The sequence below is a fragment of the Erinaceus europaeus genome, chromosome 12, assembly GCF_950295315.1.
Source record: "Erinaceus europaeus chromosome 12, mEriEur2.1, whole genome shotgun sequence".
NCBI classification, from domain to species: domain Eukaryota; kingdom Metazoa; phylum Chordata; class Mammalia; order Eulipotyphla; family Erinaceidae; genus Erinaceus; species Erinaceus europaeus.
In genome coordinates, this window is record NC_080173.1 from 11,987,201 (window position 1) to 12,006,169 (window position 18,969).

The 18,969-nt window shown below is 48.9% G+C and overlaps 2 protein-coding genes and 2 long non-coding RNA genes across 7 annotated transcripts in view; 1 reads left to right on the top strand and 3 right to left on the bottom strand.

The window, feature by feature from the left end:
- MIF4GD (MIF4G domain containing) lies at positions 1 to 8,363 on the bottom strand. 2 transcript variants are annotated; one of them, XM_060202738.1, is made up of 6 exons: positions 8,228 to 8,363; positions 5,947 to 6,079; positions 1,521 to 1,630; positions 1,161 to 1,316; positions 960 to 1,052; positions 1 to 361 (listed from the first exon to the last, which is right to left on the bottom strand). In XM_060202738.1, exons 2-6 carry the CDS (start codon positions 6,032 to 6,034, stop codon positions 134 to 136), a joined length of 675 nt encoding a protein of 224 aa, XP_060058721.1. In that variant the 5' UTR covers positions 6,035 to 6,079; positions 8,228 to 8,363; the 3' UTR covers positions 1 to 133. The 2 variants fall into 2 exon arrangements, with proteins under 2 accessions (XP_060058721.1, XP_060058720.1); XM_060202737.1 differs by lacking the exon at positions 8,228 to 8,363 and adding an exon at positions 7,885 to 8,006.
- Positions 3,339 to 5,031, bottom strand: LOC132541843 (uncharacterized). Its single transcript, XR_009552931.1, has 2 exons — positions 4,786 to 5,031; positions 3,339 to 4,248 (listed from the first exon to the last, which is right to left on the bottom strand). It is a non-coding gene; the product is annotated as an uncharacterized LOC132541843 (long non-coding RNA).
- LOC132541842 (uncharacterized) overlaps positions 7,680 to 18,969 on the top strand; it is a 25,758-nt gene continuing 14,468 nt past the window's right edge. For both annotated transcript variants that reach the window (XR_009552929.1, XR_009552930.1), the window contains exons 1-2: positions 7,680 to 7,838; positions 15,586 to 15,768. This is a non-coding gene — a long non-coding RNA (uncharacterized LOC132541842). The remainder of the gene's footprint in view (positions 7,839 to 15,585; positions 15,769 to 18,969) is intronic.
- The window catches only part of SLC25A19 (solute carrier family 25 member 19), an 11,643-nt gene continuing 2,473 nt past the window's right edge, over positions 9,800 to 18,969 (bottom strand). Inside the window, exons 3-8 of one of the 2 annotated variants that reach the window (XM_060202735.1) lie at positions 18,440 to 18,609; positions 18,098 to 18,253; positions 17,009 to 17,168; positions 15,561 to 15,794; positions 14,229 to 14,359; positions 9,800 to 10,360 (exon numbers count right to left, since the gene is read on the bottom strand). In XM_060202735.1, coding sequence (XP_060058718.1) covers positions 10,178 to 10,360; positions 14,229 to 14,359; positions 15,561 to 15,794; positions 17,009 to 17,168; positions 18,098 to 18,253; positions 18,440 to 18,571 — 996 coding nt within the window. In that variant the 5' untranslated portion in view covers positions 18,572 to 18,609 and the 3' untranslated portion in view covers positions 9,800 to 10,177. Of the gene's footprint in view, positions 10,361 to 14,228; positions 14,360 to 15,560; positions 15,795 to 16,997; positions 17,169 to 18,097; positions 18,254 to 18,439; positions 18,610 to 18,969 lie in introns of both variants that reach the window. The other variant, XM_060202736.1, reaches the window with a different exon arrangement.

Below are 18,969 nucleotides of genomic sequence, written 5' to 3' on the forward strand. Positions count from 1 at the left end.
ACTGCAGCATGAGTGGGAAATGTCTCAGAAGCTGTTGAAAGTCCGGAAGGGGAAAGGGCTTGGGGAGTGGGGAGGAGGCTGACTCCACTGTCAGAATTGCCAGTGGGCAGAAGAAAGGTCCCAAGTTGGAGGCTTAGTAAGAGACCTCGCTGTAGTAGTATTTGTGGGCGGCTGGAGTTGTCTTCCAGCCGGCTGCCCGGAACTCAATAATTTCCAGCAGCAACAGCTGCGCCAGGGAGCTGAGGCCAGTGGAGAGCAGGAAGCCATCCCGGATCAGGACAAAGAGCTCATCCATGCGCTGCCCATTCATCTTCTCCAGCTGCTCCCCCACCCGGTGCAGCTGCAGCACCAGGCAGTCCACCTGCAGGAGCAGCAGGAGATGAGCAGCCATTCACTGAGCACTCTCCGGGTGCCAGGCATCGTGCTTGGTCCTGTGGATGCATTTTCCCACCTTGTCCTCACGCCACCCAGTGGAGATCAACTACTTAAAAGGAGAACAGCTAGGGGTTTGCCTAAGATCTCACCTCCTTTCAGACTCAGGCTCCGCCTTCCTGAAAACTACTTTTTAATTTCCTGAAAGATAATGTGGTACTGGAGCCTTAGGTATTGCAAGTCTGTGTTTTACCTGCTCTACCAATTCATTCCCCAGCCACCAAGCTCTGTTAGACCCCCCTCCACCCCCAATCACCTGCACCTCATTTGCTTTGGGGGCCATTGGTGCCCACAGCAGGCTGAAGGCCTTTCACACCTCTCAAAGGTTAGCTTTCCTACTAAGCAAGTTAAGTTTTGGCCGCTGTCCTGGATAAATTCCAGGCCTGGCAACTTGTGCTGTAACTCTGACCAGCCTTAAATGTCCCAGCAGATCCCAGCCCTGAAAGCATCTCTGGACAGTGAGCTCTATTCGGAGCCAAGCCGAGAGCCTGTGCATCCCTGCAGCCTCCAGAGCCAGGGCCACCCACCTCTTCTTCCCTGCTCAGGCTGGTGGGCTGGGCCAGCTGGAAGAGACAGTCATAGACAGGGTTCACCAGGACCATCATGGGCATGTTGTTCACCTGTGGGGAAAAAGAGCAGCAGTCAAGAGTGTGGACTTCGCAGGGTTTAATGACTCTGAGGCCCTTAAAGTCCCTGCGGCACAGAGTGACTGCCTGCCAGGGCCTCACCCTCAAGTAGTCGAAGATGTTGCAGATAAAGGTGACATAGCAGACCCAACCCTGCAAGGATCGCGCTCGAAGCTGCTCCCGAGTCTGGTACTCCTGCTGCAAGCGGTTAAGAAGTCCACGCCGGAAGACACTCTGACCTGACTGCTTGTTTTCCACCTTAACCCAGGAAGAGAATGGGAATGGTAGCAATTGGTCCCACTGAGATCCCCACTCAAAACTGAAGGCCCCTCCCCCCCACCAGTCCTTTCTCTTTGTCTGAGGAGAACCCCTTGCTTCTCTCCCCTGCTGGCCAAACTTTGTGTCCATTCTGGCCATTCTTGGTGTCCATCCTTCCCATCTTCTCTTCCCCCACCACCCAACCTGAATGATGGCATAGCACATGCGTCCTGCTTCCTTGCTGAACACACAGTCCTGCAGAGAATGGTCCACAATCACATTGGCCACTTTCTCCAAGTCCACGCCACTGGGATCTAGGGTAGAGATAGGTGGGGAGCCTGGAGCTACTTAATGATTACATGTGCCTCCTGCTTCTAGGAAAGACTTCTAGGTGTTAATGAAAAAAAGAGGTCAAAGATACACAGAAAGGCTGGGTATGTGGTTCAATAGCAGACTTCCAGACCTGCACGTGTGAGGGTTCAGTCCCTGGAACCATGTGACAATAGCATGGGCAAAATGCATGGTGGGACTCTGGATAGAGAGGTTCTTTTAGTGTCTCCTAAACGTTACCCCAGTCTAGGGAGATACTGTAGCACATCAGACTTACATGCCTTGGACCCCAAAGGTCCCAGGTTTGATTCCTGGCACCATTAATTAAGTCAGCTGAGCAGTGCTCTGATCTCTCCCTCTGTCTCATTAAAAATAAGCAGACTTAGGGTTGGGCACAGTGGCTATGCAAAAAGCTTGAGACACCAGCAGTCCCAGATTCAACTCCTGGCACCACCATAAGCTAGAACTGAGCAGTAAAAATGAATAGAAACGAGCACATCTAGGGCTGTTGAAATAGCCCACCTGGTGCGCTGTCTTGCTATGTATGTGGCTCAGATTCAAGTCTAGCCCCCACCACACTGAAGGAAGCTTCAGTGCTGTGGTTTCTTTCACTCTGCCTCTATAACTACAAATATCTTATAAATGATCAAAAACAGATCTTTTTTTTAAAAAAGTATCCCAGTAAAACGATCATTTTTTTCTTTTCCATCCTTTATTTTTATTTATTTATTTTTTAATGATGAGAGCACTGCTCATCTCTGGCTTAAGTCAGTGCAGGGGATTGAACCTAGGAGTTTGGAACCTCAGGCATGAGAGTCTCTTTGCATGAACATACTATATCCTCAGTACCACCCCCTTTTTTAAAGATTTATTATTTTTATTTTTAAAGATTTATTTTTATTTTTTATTGCAACCAGGGTTGTGGCGAGAGCTTGGGGCCTCTCAGCCATCTTTACATTTAAAAAAAAATTTTATTAGGACAGAGAGAAACTGACAAGGGAGGGCAAGCAGAAGGAGAGAAAGAGACACCTTCAGACCTGCTTCGCCACTCTTGAAGTGTTGTTTTTTTATTTTTGCCTCCAGTGTTACCGATGGGGCTCTGTGCCTGCACTATGAATCCATATTGCTCCTGGAAGCCACCTTTTTTTCCCATTGTTGTTGCTGTTATTGTTGATGTTAGATAGGACAGAGAAATCGAGAGAGGAGAGGAAGACAGAGAGGGGGAGAGAAAGACAGACACCTGCAGACCTGCTTCACCGCTTGTGAAGTGACTCCCCTGCGGGAGGGGAGCCGGGGGCTCGATCCAGGATCCTTGCACAGGTCCCTGCGCTTTGCACTATGTGTGCTTAACCCAGTGCACTAACGCCTGCCCCTTGTGAAGTGTCTTTTTTTAAGATTTATGGGAGTCGGGCTGTAGCGCAGCGGGTTAAGCGCAGGTGGCGCAAAGCACAAGGACCGGCATAAGGATCCCGGTTCGAACCCCGGCTCCCCACCTGCAGGGGAGTCGCTTCACAGGCAGTGAAGCAGGTCTGCAGGTGTCTATCTTTCTCTCCCCCTCTCTGTCTTCCCCTCCTCTCTCCGTTTCTCGCTGTCCTATCCAACAACGACGACAACAACAATAATAACTACAACAATAAAACAACAAGGGCAACAAAAGGGAATAAATAAATAAAATAAAATATTAAAAAAAAAAAGATTTATAAGGAGGGAAAAAAATAACACTTTTTTAGAGATGGCTGGCTTGGTGTAGTGGTTCTGCCCAGAAGCCCTTGTGCCTGAAGTAGCAGAGCTTCAAGTTCAAACCTGGTCCTCACTCTCTCTCACCCACCAGAAAAAAAGAAAAAAAAAAAAAGATTTATGGGAGAGGAGAGAGAACAAGGGTAGCACTCTGGCACATTTTGATACTGGGAATGGATTTCAGCATCTCACGCTTGAGCCTGGGAGAGGATGTGAATGGCGGCAGTGGCGCCCATTGCAAACCCACATCCAAGCTGTGGATCGCTCCACTCCATCTCTGAGGGGAACCCTCTCTCTCTCCCCTCCTGGTGAGAAGTGGTGGAGTAGATAAAATGCACCACCGCCTGGACTGCCTAAAGTACATTTTAAAAAATTTAAAAGGACCAAGGGAAATAGCAGTGGTTGTACAAAAAAAGACTTTCATGCCTGAGGCTCCAAGAACCCAGGTTCAATCCCCAGAACCACTATAAACTAGAGCTGAGCAGTACACTGGTTTAAAAAAACAAAACAAAACAAAAAAAATGCTTTGCTCCCACAGGACAGGCACTAGCTGTGAGCTTTTTCACGGCCCAATTCAAGCAAACAAGACGGGTTCTGTGCTTCAGCAGACTCGGAATGAGTAGCTCTGCACTTTTAGGAAGCTGGCTACAGCAACGCACTAAAGCCAAAATGAGACTTAGGGATGGGAACTGGGTTCCCTGTGCCCCACCCACTTTAATGGGTACTTAAAACTAAAAAGAAGATTAGCAACTGGGAGGATGTGCAGTGGAGAAAGCACTGGACTCAGCATGAGGTCAATCCCTAGCATAACATATGCCAGAGTTAAGCTCCCGTTCTCCTTCTCATAAAGAAATCTTAAGGGGGCCTTCTGCAACCCACAATGACCCTGGGTCCATGCTCCCAGAGGGATAGAGAGTGGGAAAGCTATCGGGGGAGGGGGTGGGATATGGAGATTGGGTGGTGGGAATTGTGTAGAGTTGTACCACTCCTACCCTATGGTTTTGTTAATTAATCCTTTCTTAAATAAAAAAAAAAAAAAAGAAAAGAAAATAAATAAATAAATAATAAATTAAAAAAAAAAAAAAGAAATCTTAAGGGGGGAGTCGGGCTGTAGCGCAGCGGGTTAAGCGCAGGTGGCGCAAAGCGCAAGGACTGGCATAAGGATCCCGGTTCGAACCCCGGCTCCCCACCTGCAGGGGAGTCACTTCACAGGCAGTGAAGCAGGTCTGCAGGTGTCTATCTTTTTCTCCTCCTCTCTGTCTTCCCCTCCTCTCTCCATTTCTCTCTGTCCTATCCAACAACCACAACAACAATAATAACTACAACAATAAAACAACAAGGGCAACAAAAGGGAATAAATAAAATAATTTTTTTTTTAAAAAAAAAGAAATCTTAAGGGGACCCGGCAGTGGCGTACTGGGTTAAGAGCATATACTGCAAAGTGCAAGAATCCCGGTTTAAGCCCCTGGCTCCCCACCTGTAGGAGGAGTGCTTCACAAGTGGTGAAGCAGGTCTACAGGTGTCTTATCTTTCACCCTCTCTATGTCCCCTCCTCTCTTAATTTCTCTGTCCTATCCAATAAAATGGGAAAAAAGGCGCCAGGAGCAGTAGATTGGCAGTACAAGCACCAAGCCCCAGCAATAACCCTGGAGGGAAAAAAAAAAAAAATATATATATATATATATATATATATATATATATATATATATATATATATATATATATCCCTTAGAAAATAAGGTTGTGTTGGGGGTGGGAATAATAGTATAATGATTATGCAAAGACATGCTCATGCCAGGAGTCAGGCAGATTAAGCGCAGGTGGCTCAAAGCACAAGGACCCGCTCGAGCCCCCGGCTCCCCACCTGCAGGGGAGTTGCTTCACAGGCGGTGAAGCAGGTCTATAGGTGTCTTTCTCTCCCCCCTCTGTCTTCCCCTCCTCTCTCCATTTCTCTCTGTCCTATCTAAAAACGATAACATCAGTAACAACAACAATAATAAGTACAACAACAACAAAAAAGCAAGGGCAACAAAAGGGAAAATAAATAAAATTAAAGGAAAAAAAAAAGACACGCTCATGCCTGAGGCTCCTAGGTCCTAGGTTTAATCCCCCATACCACCATCAGCCAGAGTTGAGCAGTTCTCTGGTTAAAAAAAAAAAAAGGCGGGGAGGGAAGTTGGTGGCGCACCTGGTTGAGCACACATGTTACAATGCACAAAGACCCAAGTTTGAGTCCCCAGTCCCCACCTACAGGGGTAAAGCTTCGCAAGTGGTGAAGTAGTGCTGTAGATGTCTGTCTCTCTATCCCACCCTTCCTTCTCAATTTCTGGCTGTCTATCCAATAAATCAATAAAGATAATAAAAAAATTAAAAAGAAAAGAAAAAGAGAAGTTTGTGTCTGAGAAGTGACTCTGATTCATACTCCTAAATACTGGCTTCCAGCTGGAGAGTTCTGTTGCTGACCTCATATTCAGGAGGCGAAAGGCTGGGCATCCTTGAACTAGGGCTCAATCCCTCTTTGTGACCTGACCCCTGGCAGGGGCACAGGATTCCCCATGCTCACCTTTGAGTGCTGTCTTCAGCAGCTGCTGAGTCTCTGCATCAAAAGACTGGATCTTATACTCCTCTCTCCCAGGCTCCCCCATGACCATCCAGCCCCAGCAGCCTCTTTACTGGGGTGGACCTAAAGACAACACCTGGAGAGGACAACAGAGAAGGGCGTGGCTTCAGATGTGGCGATGGGGCCATGTTCCCCGCAGAGACGGGTGGCAGGGCTGCCCTGAACGTGGGGCAGGTGGTCCATGCTTTCCCCAAGGGTGGCTGGAGGCCACCTAGCTTATTAGTTTCAGGTGGAGCCAGCACCAGTCAAGCACATGTTTTTGCAGTGTAAGAAGCCCCAAATTTCTGGGTTTGCAAAAAATTAAAAAAGCAGGAATGGGGAGTCGGGCAGTAGTGCAGCGGGTTAAGCGCACGTGGGGCAAAGTGCAAGGACCGGCGTAAGGATCCCGGTTCGAGTCCCTGGTGCCCTACCTGCAGGGAAGTCACTTCACAAGTGGTGCAGGTGTCTATCTTTCTCTTCCCGTCTTCCCCTCCTCTCTCCATTTCTCTCTGTCCTATCCAACAACGACGACATCAATAACAAAAATAATAACCACAACTAGGGCAACAAAAGGGAATATTAAAAATAAAACAAAACAAAAATAAATAAACAGGAGTTAAGGAGTCTACTCTCAGCCCCAACAGAAGCTGGGTTATTCTCTACCAAGGTAGCTTGGGGCATGCAGTGGTGGTCAGAGAGATATTATACAATTGCCCTGTAAAATTAAAAAATGGGGAAAATTTGCCCTGTATATAAACATTCTCCTAGAAGTTGCTAAACCAGGAGGCGAGAACTGGGAGTCCCATGCTGCGGTCGGCTCTGTCCCAGAAGGGTTCCAATCTCTTCTCCCTCGGATTTATTTTTTAAACATTTACTTGATTTTTAAGATTTTTTTTCATTATTTATTAGATAGAGACAGAGAAACCAAGAGAGGAGGGGAAGATAGGAAGACACCTGCAGCACTGCTTCACCTGCAAAGCCTTCGCCATGCAAATGGGGACCGGGGGCTTGAACCAGGGTCCTTGGGCACGATCTATCTGCCCAACCAGGTGCACCACCACCTGGCCCCTGGCTTTATTTCTCAGACTGATTTTATTGAAGAGGTCAACATGTAACATGAGAGGTCAGAAATACAAGTGAGAAGAGTGCTGGTTAATATTTCTTATCCCTTCATATCTCTAAGCAGAAATACCTTAAAGATAAGGAAAAAGAAGACCTTACCCCCCCTACCCCACCTCCAGAAGGAAAGGAGATGGTTTCAGAGAACCTCACTCCAAAGAGGGCAGGTTAAAAACAGCCCCTCTCGGGGCAGGGTGGTGGCGCACCTCGTTGAGCGCACTTGTCACAAGTGCACAAAGGACCCAGGTTCGAGACCCCGGCCCCCACCTGCAGGGGGAAAGCTTTGCGAGTGGTGAATCAGGGCTGCAGGTGTCTCTCTCCCTCTCTATCACCCCCTTCCCTCTAGATTTCTGGCTGTCTCTGTCCAGTAGATAAATAATAATAACAAACTGCCACTCTCCATCAGACACTCTATTCCACAAAGCCTGCAGCCCCAGTGTTGGCTGCAGAAGCCCCTCCAGCCAGGGGTCAGCTTCTCCCCCGGCAGACTGGTTAAACTGGCCTCCGAGCGGCGCACACCCAGCCCTCCCCACTCAGTACTCCCCTTGCTCGGGCTCCGCCCTGGGTTCTTCCTCGAGGAGGAGGGAGCGCGGACATGTGCCCCGAGAAGCGGCCTCGGTGGGTGGGAGATCCCGGTCGGGACGCGGAGCCCCTCCTCCAGTGCAGGAAAGTGACTTTAGGGATCCCCAGACCCGGCGGCTCCCCCGAGTCAGAAACGCCCCTCCGTGCGGCGCCAGGTAGGCGGCGGAGTCCGCGGGCGAGAGGGTGAGCGCCGGGACCCACCTGCGGCCCGGGCGCCGCGGTGGCTGGAGCCGCTCGGCCAACATGCTGCGCGCGCCCGCGCGGTGGAGTCGCCGGAGCCGCCGCCCGGCCGAGTCCGCGCTTAGGTCATTTCCTAGCCCGGCTCCGGGGCGGGACCCCTGGGCGGGCGGGACCGAGCCCGCTGGGGGCGTGGCCAGAGCTGAAAGGGCGTGGCCAGCAATACCCGGGCGGGTTCGGCTCAGTGGCGCCCCCTGCCGGAGCCGATGAGAAAATACTCTAGCAACCAGGCGGCCCCAGGTTTGGGGCCAACTGGGTCTCGCTAGTTGTTAGCTCTGCGCGCCCCCAGCTTCCGCCCTTTTCTCACCTGATTCGCCGGGAGCTGGTGGTCCCCAGCCAGGATCTGATCCAAACCAGCTCGTAGGCCTGCCTGAAACCCTCGGGTCGGGTCGCAGAGGTTGCAAACCCATCTGCCCCACCCAAGAGCTCTGCTTAAACTGGATAGGAAATGAACCTGGTCCGGCTGGCAGCGTGGGCGGGGCCTGTGGAGGGCGTGACCTGCACTGGGTGCCCGGGGAGCTAGGATTTGAGAAGCAGGATGGAAGCGCTATCACCTCTTATTCTTCGCCTCCAGAACCCCACGCTTGAAGACCTGAATCACACCCACTAACCCCTCTCCTTACTCCAAGTAAAAAAATAATAATAATACGTAAGAATAGGCTTGGCAGTTCCACGCCCCAAAGGGTTCAGTTGACAACTTTGAACACCTGAGGTATTGGGAGTGACCTTGAAGTTGGGCAAGGCTCCATCTCTCAGGCTGAGGACAGCCCTGGGTCACAAGAGGTCACACAGATGGGTGGACAAGAACTGTCTTTGGTTTAGCCAAGTGAGAAGTGTCTGTGGAGGTGTTGCTGAAGTCTTGGAACAAGACTTTTTCTTCTGTTGAGAAAACTGTCACCTGACACTGGAAGAAAATCTAGCTGCAGCAAAAGAACCCATGAGCAAGAGATGAAGAGAATAAGCTTTTACTTCATGGAATTTCATTAAAAAACACATCCAAGCAGTTGCTTCCCTTCTGCCCCTAGTCCAGACATTGAGTGCCCAAACCCTGTTGGATGAGAGTGTCTCCCAGACACTTCATAACCAGCAGCCAGGAGCAGGGAAACTTTGGGGTTCAGGGTTTCAAACATAAGCACAGAGCTCCAGGACAGACACACAGCAGTGACAGGGAGAGAGGGACCCTCGCAGGCCCCCCGAGAATAAGAGCCATGTACCCACCAGTAAGTGAAGCTGAGCAAGGGTAAAAATTCTGCATGGGTGCCCTGCTCCTCCATCCTGGCTCTTGGGAGGGTTAGGGAGAGCTTGGGGGAGATGGGGAGGAAGGGCGGTGGGTGTGCTTTATAGATTTGCCTCGCATAATCCTAACTATAGCCTCTTTGTGCCTCAGTGATACGTTGTGGGGTCCCTGCACTCTGTCAGCTGAGGCAACAAATGTACCTTCACCAATCTCTTTCTGTTCAACCGCTTCCCTGGGCTGCTTGCTACAGAACCAGAGGGTCACAGAGAGCATGGTACCATGCTCGGTCAGAGCACAGTGGGCAGCAGCCAGTGCTAGTCTGGAGGAGCAGCTGCCCAAGGTAGCCCAGAGAACAGGTCGCTCCACTTCCTGTGGCTGTTGGTGTGTCAAGTCCTTGGAAGCCCCGGCAAGGACCAGTCTGGAGCAGCCTGCTCGGTGAATTTGCAGACACAAAAACTCTAAGTTTATAAAGTGACCTTTCTTCTCAGATTCTTCCACCAGAACTATCGATGGAAACAAAGCTGCCTGAAGGATGCAGCTGCTGAGAAAGGTGGAATCTGAGGAAGCGAGGGCACTTGCTCCTCTTTGGCTGCTTAGGGAGGGGGTGAGTAGTACGGGAAGAGGAAGGAGGAAGATAGGGAATGTGCTTTCAGCTTTAATGTCTGTAAAATAAGTGGGCCACAGCCCTATTAAAAGCCCAGCCCCAGTTCTAGAGCCAGGAGAGATTAAAACATGCAGGATGGCAGCCACTGCTCTTAGAGCAGAGGCTAGACTGAAGAAAAGTAACTGCCAGCTCCCTCTGAGGCATCATCAGGATGCCTTCCAGACCAAGTCCTCCCCATGCTGTTGTGTGGAGAAAGGCCTAGCCCTCTGCTGGTGTCCATGATGGAGACTGAGAGCTGCTGGTCGACACCCCAAGAATCCTTCTGCTCAGACAGCACCACGTAGAACACGACTGAGATCAGTTTAACTTCTTCCAGAAGCTCACGTCCAGTCAGGCCACGCCTGCAGCTGTCAAAGCTAGCTGTCTACTTTCTTCTTGTGTTGGAAGAAGTTACAGAAGAACTCATACCAGAAGAACGTGAGGCCCGTGGAGAAGGCTGCCTTCAGCAGGCTAGGGGTAAGGCCTTTGTAGAGGCCCTGGGCGCCTTCCTCTTGCAGCACCTTCCTAGCACAGTCCAACAGGCCATCATACCGGCGAACCTATGGAGAAGAGCAGATTAAAGTAAGTATGGGGTGGAGAGCTAGGAGACAGCTCACCCAGCAGGGTACATGCCATGTTATGCAAGAACTCAAAATCTGAACTCTGGCACCACACAGAGCACCACCACCCTGAGGCAAGTTCCATGGATGGTGAAATAATGCTGCAGTGTTTCTGTGACCCCTCCCTGTATCTAAACTTTAAGAAATGAAAAACATTGGCCTGAGAAGATGGAATTGCATATACATGGATTCCAGGGCCACAAAAATAAAATAAAATTTCCTGGGGGCTGGAGACATAGCATAATGCTTATGCAAAAGACTTTCATGGGAGCCAGACAGTAGTGCAGTGGGTTAAGCACAGGTGGCGCAAAGCACAAGGACCGGTGTAAGGATCCCAGTTCAAGCCCCCGGCTCCCCATCTGCAGGGGAGTCGCTTCACAAGTAGTGAAGCAGGTCTGCAGGTGTCTCTCTTTCTCTCCCCCTCTCTGTCTTCCCCTCCTTTCTCCAATTCTCTCTATCCTATCCAACAACGACATCAATAATAACTATAACAATAAAAAAGGGAATAAATAAATATTTAAAAATAAGTAAATAAATAAACAAAACATCAGTGTGGGCCAAGGATGTAGCTCAGTGGCAGAATACATGCCTCTAATGAACATGGCCCTAGGTTTGATCTTCAGTACCTCAAATAAAAATTCACAGTGGTGGTCCGGGAGGTGGTGCAGTGATAAGGCTTTAGACTCTCAAGCATGAGGTCCTGAGTTCGATCCCCAGCAGCACATGTACCAGAGTGTTGTCTGGGTCTTTCTCTCTCCTCCTATCTTCTCATGAATAAATAAATAAAATCCTTGGCGGCCAGGAAGTAGCGCAGTGGTAGAGCTCATGACTTGCAAGCGTGATGTTACATGTTCTGCCCCCTGCGTTACCTGTGCCAGAGTGACTGATGCTCTGGCTTCCCTCTCTCTCACCTATAAGAAAATAAGTATTCTCAAAACACATGGTGGTGGGGTAGATAGCATAATGGCTATGCAAAGAGACTCCAAAGTCCCAGGTTCAATCCTCCCCGCACCACCAGAAGCCAGACCTGAACAGTGCTCTGGTAAGAAAACAAAAAATAAATAAATAAAACATGGCCACTCTATTTTTTTTTAATTTAAATATTAATGAGAGAGAAAGAAAGCTCGAACCAGAGCATCAGGGACAGAACTCAGGACTCCAGTCTTTTTTTTTTTTTGTACCAGACAGAACACTTCTCAGCTCTGGCTTATGGTGGTGCATAGGATTGAACCTGGGACTTAATGGGAGCCTCAGGCATGACAGTCTGTTTGCATAACCATTATGCTATCTATCCCTGCCCTTTTTTTTTTGCCTCCAGGGTTGTCTCTGGGGCTCTGTGCCTGTACTACTGCTCCTGGAGGCCATTTTTTTCCCTTTTTTGCCTTTGTTGTTCATCATTGTTGTGATTATTATTGTTGTTATTGTTGTTGTTGTTGTTGGATAGGACAGAGAGAAATGGAGAGAGGAGGGGAAGGCAGAGAGGAGGAGAGAAAGACACCTGCAGACCTGCTTCACCACTAGTGAAATGACTCCCCTGCAGGTGGGGAGGCGGGGCTCGAACCGGGATCCCTACACTGGTCCTTGTGCTTTGCACCACGTACACTTAACCTGCTGCGCTACCACCCGGTCCCCAGGACTTCACCTCCCAAGTTCCAATGGTGGCTCTCTTGTTGAATCAATACAATGCCTGACATGTGTTGGCTAGACAAAGGAATGAATGTAAACACAGTTAAGTTAGCCTCAGTCTTTCTCTTCCAAGTGGGCTACATCAGACTGCCTGGAAATCAGTGTGGGCAGAGCTCCTTCCTACTAAGGAGGCCCCACCACTGACTGCAGCTTGAAAGACCCTCCTCTTCCCCAAGGTGCTGGTGAAAATCCAGTAAGTGAAAATTTGAACAAATTGAGAAATGACTATTAAAGGTGGGGGGGGGGATGCCATAATGCAGAGAGACTCCCCTGCCTGAGGCTCCAAAGCCTTATAATCCCCTGTAAACCAGAGCTGGGCAGAGCTCTGGTAAAAGAAAGAGAGGGAGAGAAACTGACTACTCACTGCAGAATTCCCTAGAGGCTACTCTGAATGGAAAACCATCCCAGTGTACTTAAAACTGTCCCAGTGTACATTAACAAGGGATGGGGAGGTGCCGGGCAGTGGCGCACTGGGTTAAGCGCATGTGGTGCAAAGCGCAAGGACTGGCATAAGAATCCTGGTTCGAGTGGGCCGGGAGGTGGTGCAGTGATAAAGCTTTGGATTCTCAAGAGTTCGATCCCCGGCAGCACATGTGCCAGAGTGATGTCTGGTTCTTTCTCTCTCCTCCTACCTTTCTCATTAAAAAATAAATAAAATCGGGGGTCGGGCGGTGGCGCCGTGGGTTAAGTGCACGTGGCGCAAAGCGCAGGGACCGGCATAAGGATCCCGGTTCGAGCCCCCGGCTCCCCACCTGCAGGGAGGTCGCTTCACAGGCGGTTGAAGCAGGTCTGCAGGTGTCTATCTTTCTCTCCTCCTCTCTGTCTTCCCCTCCTCTCTCCATTTCTCTCTGTCCTATCCACAACAAAGCAACTTCAACAATGGCAATAATAACCGCAAAGAGGCTGCAACAACTAGGGCAACAAAAGGGGGAAAAATGGCCTCCAGGAGCGGTGGATTCATGTCATGGTGCAGGCACCGAGCCCAGCAATAACCCTGGAGGAAAAAAATAAATAAATAAATAAATAAATAAATAAATAAAATCTTAAAAAAAAAATCCCGGTTTGAGCCCCCAGCTTCCCACCTGCAGGTGAAGCAGGTCTGCAGGTGTCTATCTTTCTCTCCCCCTCTGTCTTCCCCTCCTCTCTCGATTTTTCTCTGTCCTATCCAACAACGACGACAACAATAACAACAATGACAATAACAAGAGCAACAAAAGGGGAAAAAATAAATAAAATTTTTAGAAAAGGTAATGGGGAGGGAGAGTCAGGCAGCAACATAGTGGTTAAGCGCAGGTGGCTCAAAGTGCAAGGAATGGCATAAGGATCCCGGTTCAAGCCCCTGGATCCCCACCTGCAGGTGGGGAATCGCTTCACAAGTGGTGAAGCAGGTCTGTAGGTATTTATCTTTCTCCCCCTCTCTGTCTTCCCCTCCTCTCTCCATTTCTCTCTGTCCTATCCAACAACAATGACAACAATAATAACTACAACAATAAAAAACAAGGGCAACAAAAGGGAATAAATAAATAAATAAATATTAAAATTTTTTTAAAAGTGTGGTCCGGGAGGTGGTGCAGTGGATAAAGCAATGGATTCTGAACCATGAGATCCTGAGTTCGATCCCCGGCAGCACATGTACCGGAGTGATGTCTGGTTCTTTCTCTCCTCCTATCTTTCTCATCAATCAATCAATCAATAAATAAATTCTTTAAACAATAAAAATAAAAATAAATTTAAAAAAGTAATGGGGGCAGGGGGAGTTGGAAGATAGCTTACTCAGTAAAGTGCACACCTTATCATGCACTGAGGTACTGGGCTGCTGCCCCGAGTACCACATGGGAGCCCCGTGGATGGCACCAAGGAAACTCTACGGATAGTGGAGAAGTGGAGTAGTACTGACAGCATGTCTCCTTTTCACTGAGTCCTCCTCTACCCAACACTTCCCAATGGTGGTCACATGGCTTTGTGTGTGGCTTTCCCTTGTGCCTAGGGAATCTCTGGAGCCAGGCTGAGGGTGAAGGAAGCAGAGGAGCCGATCTTGTCAGCAGGTAGGAGCTGACTCTGCTTCCTTCACAAGGCCATCGAGGGGCAAGGATCATAGCTCTTGTGCAGGGCGATGACTAACCTGGCCGAAGGCGCTTCGGGCATGCTCGAACCCTCTGACCTGTAGCCGTTTCTTGAAGAGGTCCAGGGGATACGTGAGGACCTTGCTAATGGCGCCGGCTCCACTGCCACAGAGCAGGTTTTTGAAGTTCCCTGAACCGGAAAGATGAGATGAGGAAACTATGAGAGAAATGCAATGTAGAGGGTGGGGATAGATAGCATAATGTTTATGCAAGGAGATTCCTGAGGCTCCAAAGTCCCAGGTTCAGTCCCCCACCCCAGAGCTGAGCAGTGGTCTGGTAAATTTAAAAAAGCAATACAGACAGTTCGAGCCCCCGGCTCCCCACCTGCAGGGGACAGGCGGTGAAGCAGGTCTGCAGGTGTCTATCTTTCTCTCCCCCTCTGTCTTCCCCTCCCTCTCCATTTCTCTCTGTCCTATCCAACAACGACATAAATAACAACAATAACTACAACAACAATGAAAAACAAGGGCAACAAAAGGGAAAATGAATAAATATTAAAAAAAAAAAAAAAGCAATACAGAGCAGACAAGGACAAGATCAAGAGGCCCAATCTCCTATCCCAACTCGAAACACACAGCATCCTTGACCTCCAAGACATTTAATCCCTGAGGGGAAGAATCAGACACCACCTTCCAGCAAGAACACCAGTGGCATGAAGGTTGGGCAAGCACAGTGACAAGGGTTTAAGCAGTCACCAGTCACTCCTAAACTGAGGAGGAGCTCAGTGTTCTGCAAAGTGACCCAGTTCAAGACTTGACCCTTCTCCATCCCACAGCTTGCCAACTGTGATAAAAAGACACAGGGGGGTTGGGAGGCGGCTCACTCAATAGAGTCCACGCTTCACTAGGTGTTAAGGACCGGGCTCAAGCCCCTGGCCATCACATGGGAGGTGGGGGCTTCATCAAGGGTAGAGCAGTGCTGGGGTGTGTGGTAGGTATCTCTCCTCTGTCTCTCACTCTCTGTCTTGGCAAAAACAAATAAGACAAGGGGCTAGGGGGCAGCACAATGGCAGAGCACTGGAGTTACATGCCTGAGGTTCCCAATTTGACCACCGTACTCTGGCTTCTCTGCCTCATGTGAAATCCTCTCTCTCAAATGTAATACAAGAAATAAATCTTAACAAAAGACAAACTAGGATCACCGGTTGGAAATACATGTCAAGGCAGCAGGAGGCAACAGTCGTCCGCCAGCAGCAGTGACCATACTGTGTCACTGGCTGCACTACAGAGCAGACTTGGCTTCCCTTAATCCTCTATGACGCTGGGAAAGAGCCCCCAGGGATGGGGGGGAAGGGGTGGGACCCACACTCCCAGTCAGGAGAACCATCTCACCATTTTTCTTTCCTTCGCTTGGCAGGACCCATTCATATGTCTGCTTCAGAAGGCTGTAAAAGGAGAACTGGAACCCAGCGTAGGGAAAGATGGCTATCAAGGTGGGGTTCAATCCTTTGTAGAAGACCAAGGGGCCTTCGGTCCTATACATGCTCACCACAGCGGCTCGCAGACTTTTGTAGACCTGGACACATACATGTGCATATGGGTGAGTTTGGGGTGGCAGTCTGAGCCCTAGAACACAACCAAGCAAGTGTACGTTACCTCATCAGAAAATTCAGCTAGGTGGCCTGGGAGGTGGTGCAGTGGATAAAGCACTGGACTCTCAAGCGTGAGGTCCTGAGTTCAATTCCCAGCAGCACATGAACCAGAGTGATGTCTGGTTCTTTCTCTCTCTTCTTCTAGCTTTTTTATTAATAAATAAAGTGTTAAAAAAAAGAAAGAAAGAATGAAAGGAAAAAAAAGAAAATTTGTCTAGTAAGAGCACTGCTTTTCAAGCTGAGAGGAGGAGGAAAGCCATTCTGGACAAGCCCCGTGAAGGGCCAGGGTTTCCAGTTGCCCCTTTGCAGGTATTTACATGACTGACGTCTGCAAATGGCTGCGAGCTGAGTCCCTCCAACAGCTGCTGCAGCGTCCTGCAGGCCAGCCAGAGACTACCCTCCACCCTCAGGGGACAGCCACATCAAACACAGCCCCACCCACCCCCCTTCTTCTTTTTTTTTTTTTTAATATTTATTTGCTTATTCCTTTTTGTTGCCCTTGCTTTATTGTTGTGGTTATTATTGTTGCTGTTATTGATGTCATCGTTGTTGGATAGGACAGAGAGAAATGGAGAGAGGAGGGGAAGACAGAGACAGGGAGAGAAAGACAGACACCTGCAGACTTGCTTCACCACCTGTGAAGTGACTCCCATGCAGGTGGGGAGCCGGGGACTTGAACTGGGATCCTTACACCAGCCCTTGTGCCGCCAGTCCTTGCGCTTTGCGCCAGGTGTGCTTAACTCGCTGTGCTACCGCCTGACTCCGCCCCTCCCTTATTCTTATATGTACTCAGGAAATAGCATTAACAGTGGAAATTGAACCATTTCTGAGTTTAATCTCTAGCCGTCACTCAGTAACCCCCTCTTTGTGTCTGGCTCATTATTGTTTCCTACAGTCTGGGTTTTGTGGAAGCCAAAGCTGATCCCACAACAATACAGCAACGTGACCTCAGTCCTTCCCACCCTCTCTGCTGTTTCGCATCTGTGGGTCATGTCTCCCCAGGAGGGTGCTCCTCTATAAGCACCCCAAGGGGTACTAGGCAGTTACATATTTATAGACAGACTGAAGGACAATGAAATCAAGACTCTCCCAGCTTTGTTCCCGCTAAGGAAAAAAGCCCCAATTCCTGGAACAACTTCTGTTTCTCAGGCTCCCCTGTTCTGGCTCAGTCACTTACCTTGGGCTCACCTTGAGCTGCAAAGCGGGTTCGCAGGACATCCATGGGGTGCACAGTGAGGGTGGCTGCGCAGGCAGACAGGCCACCGCACAGGAAGTGCAATGAGAACTCGTGAGCCTCAGGCATGTTGGTTCTGTGTACCAACTCCGTCTGCAGCTCAAATGACAAAAACTGAAAAAAGGCAAAGGAGTCATTAGTGAATACTTCCCAAATCTGAATCCTTGTGCATTATGACATGTGTGCTCAACCAGGTGTGCCACCACCCGACTCCGTCTCTCCCTCTTTATCTTCCTCCTCCCTCTCAATTTCTCTGTTCTATCAAATAAAATAAAGTTTGTTTTGTTTTGTTTGTTTTTATTTATTTATTCCCTTTTGTTGCCCTTGTTGTTTTATTGTTATAGTTATTATTGTTGTTGTCGTTGTTGGATAGGACAGAGAGAAATGGAGAGAGGAGGGGAAGACAGAGAGGAGGAGAGAAAGACAGACACCTGTAGACCTGCTTCACGGCCTGTGAAGCGACTCCCCTGCAGGTGGGGAGCCAGGGGCTTGAACTGGGATCCTTATGCCGGTCCTTGTGCTTTGCGCCACCTGCACTTAACCCGTTTGTTTGTTTTTGTTTTTACCAGAACACTGCTCAGTTCTGGCTTATGGTGGTGCTGGGGATTGATCGGAACTCAGAGCCTCAGGCTTGAAAGGCTTTTGCATAACCTTCATGCTGTCTTCCCAGCCCAAGTTTTTTTTAAAGAAGTATACGCTATCATGGGCAGCTTTCATTACGAAAGAAAGAAAGAAAGAAAGAAAGAAAGAAAGAAAGAAAGAAAGAAAGAAAGAAAGGAAGGAAGGAAGGAAGGAAGGAAGGAAGGAAGGAAGAAAGAAAGAAAGAAATAGAAAAGACAAAGTGAGCAGAAGCCGAGGGAGATGTGAAATTGCATGTACAACAGCCTTCCATGCCAGAGTTCCCAGGTTCAATCCCCAGTTCCACTGTAAGCCACAGCAAGAAGCACCCTACTTCCCTCAAGGCCACTGCCTACCCCGCCCTCCCTGCAGTCTTCTGCTGAGCAATGTGACCCAGGGGCATGGTTGCTTCCCCAGCCACCTACTTGGACAGCTCCATAGCCTACAGAGAGAAGCTGAGCTGGCATGTGGCCTTTCCAGAATGCTTTTGGGCCCTCCTCCTTCAAAATCTGCTTCACTGCCTGCAGGATCCCATGGTACTTTGCGTTCGGATCACTCCGAGAGAGGCTCTCAATCTGAAGCTGCAAATTGACATGGAAAAGGTCAGGAAAATAGGGCCAGGGAGGCAAGGAAGAGAAATTCTAGGACAGGTAACGAAGGCAGTAAGTGCATCTCTTTGACAAGATTACAAGTTCTAGGAGCTACTTTGGCAAGGAACAGTGATGTTGTGCTCCAGCCCATTATATCAGCAAAGGGGGGACGGATACCTGGAAACGAATCTTGATGACATCCAAGGGACTGATGAGCGCTCGAGTGACAAGTCCAGATGCAGACCCTGCTACTGCCACCTCGAAACTGGAGATATTCTTACCACTTGCTTTGAGGTCATAGGCGACCATCCCTGCCTCTGGCCTATACAATGTCCATCAGCTTCAAGCTAAATGTAAGAGACAAGAAGTAAATGCCAGGGCAAGTTAAGTTGACATATTCCTCTTCAGACCAGTCCTCCAAATCAGCCATATCCCTTTTTAATCACTTACTTTGGTTTCTTCTTCTTTCTAGCATTTATTACACTAGACTACTGGAGATTTATTGAATATTTATTCTTTTTTAAAAATTTTTTATATTAACTTATTTTATTTTACCTTTTGTTGCCATTGTTTTTTTTTTTTTTTTTGTTATTGATGTCGTCATTGATAGGACAGAGAGAAATGGAGAGAGGAGGTCTTCAGGTGTCTATCTTTCTCTCCCCCTCTCTGTCTTCCTCTCCTTTCTTGATTTCTCTCTGTCCTATACA

Coding starts and splice junctions, on each gene's coding strand:
- MIF4GD (XM_060202738.1), bottom strand. CDS start 6,034: ATGGTCATGGGGGAGCCTGGGAGAGAGGAGTATAAGATCCAGTCTTTT. Junction 1,317..1,520: donor TGTGCTATGCCATCATTCAG/GTTGGGTGGTGG, acceptor TCCTGGGTTAAG/GTGGAAAACAAGCAGTCAGG. Junction 1,053..1,160: donor ACATCTTCGACTACTTGAGG/GTGAGGCCCTGG, acceptor TTTTCCCCACAG/GTGAACAACATGCCCATGAT.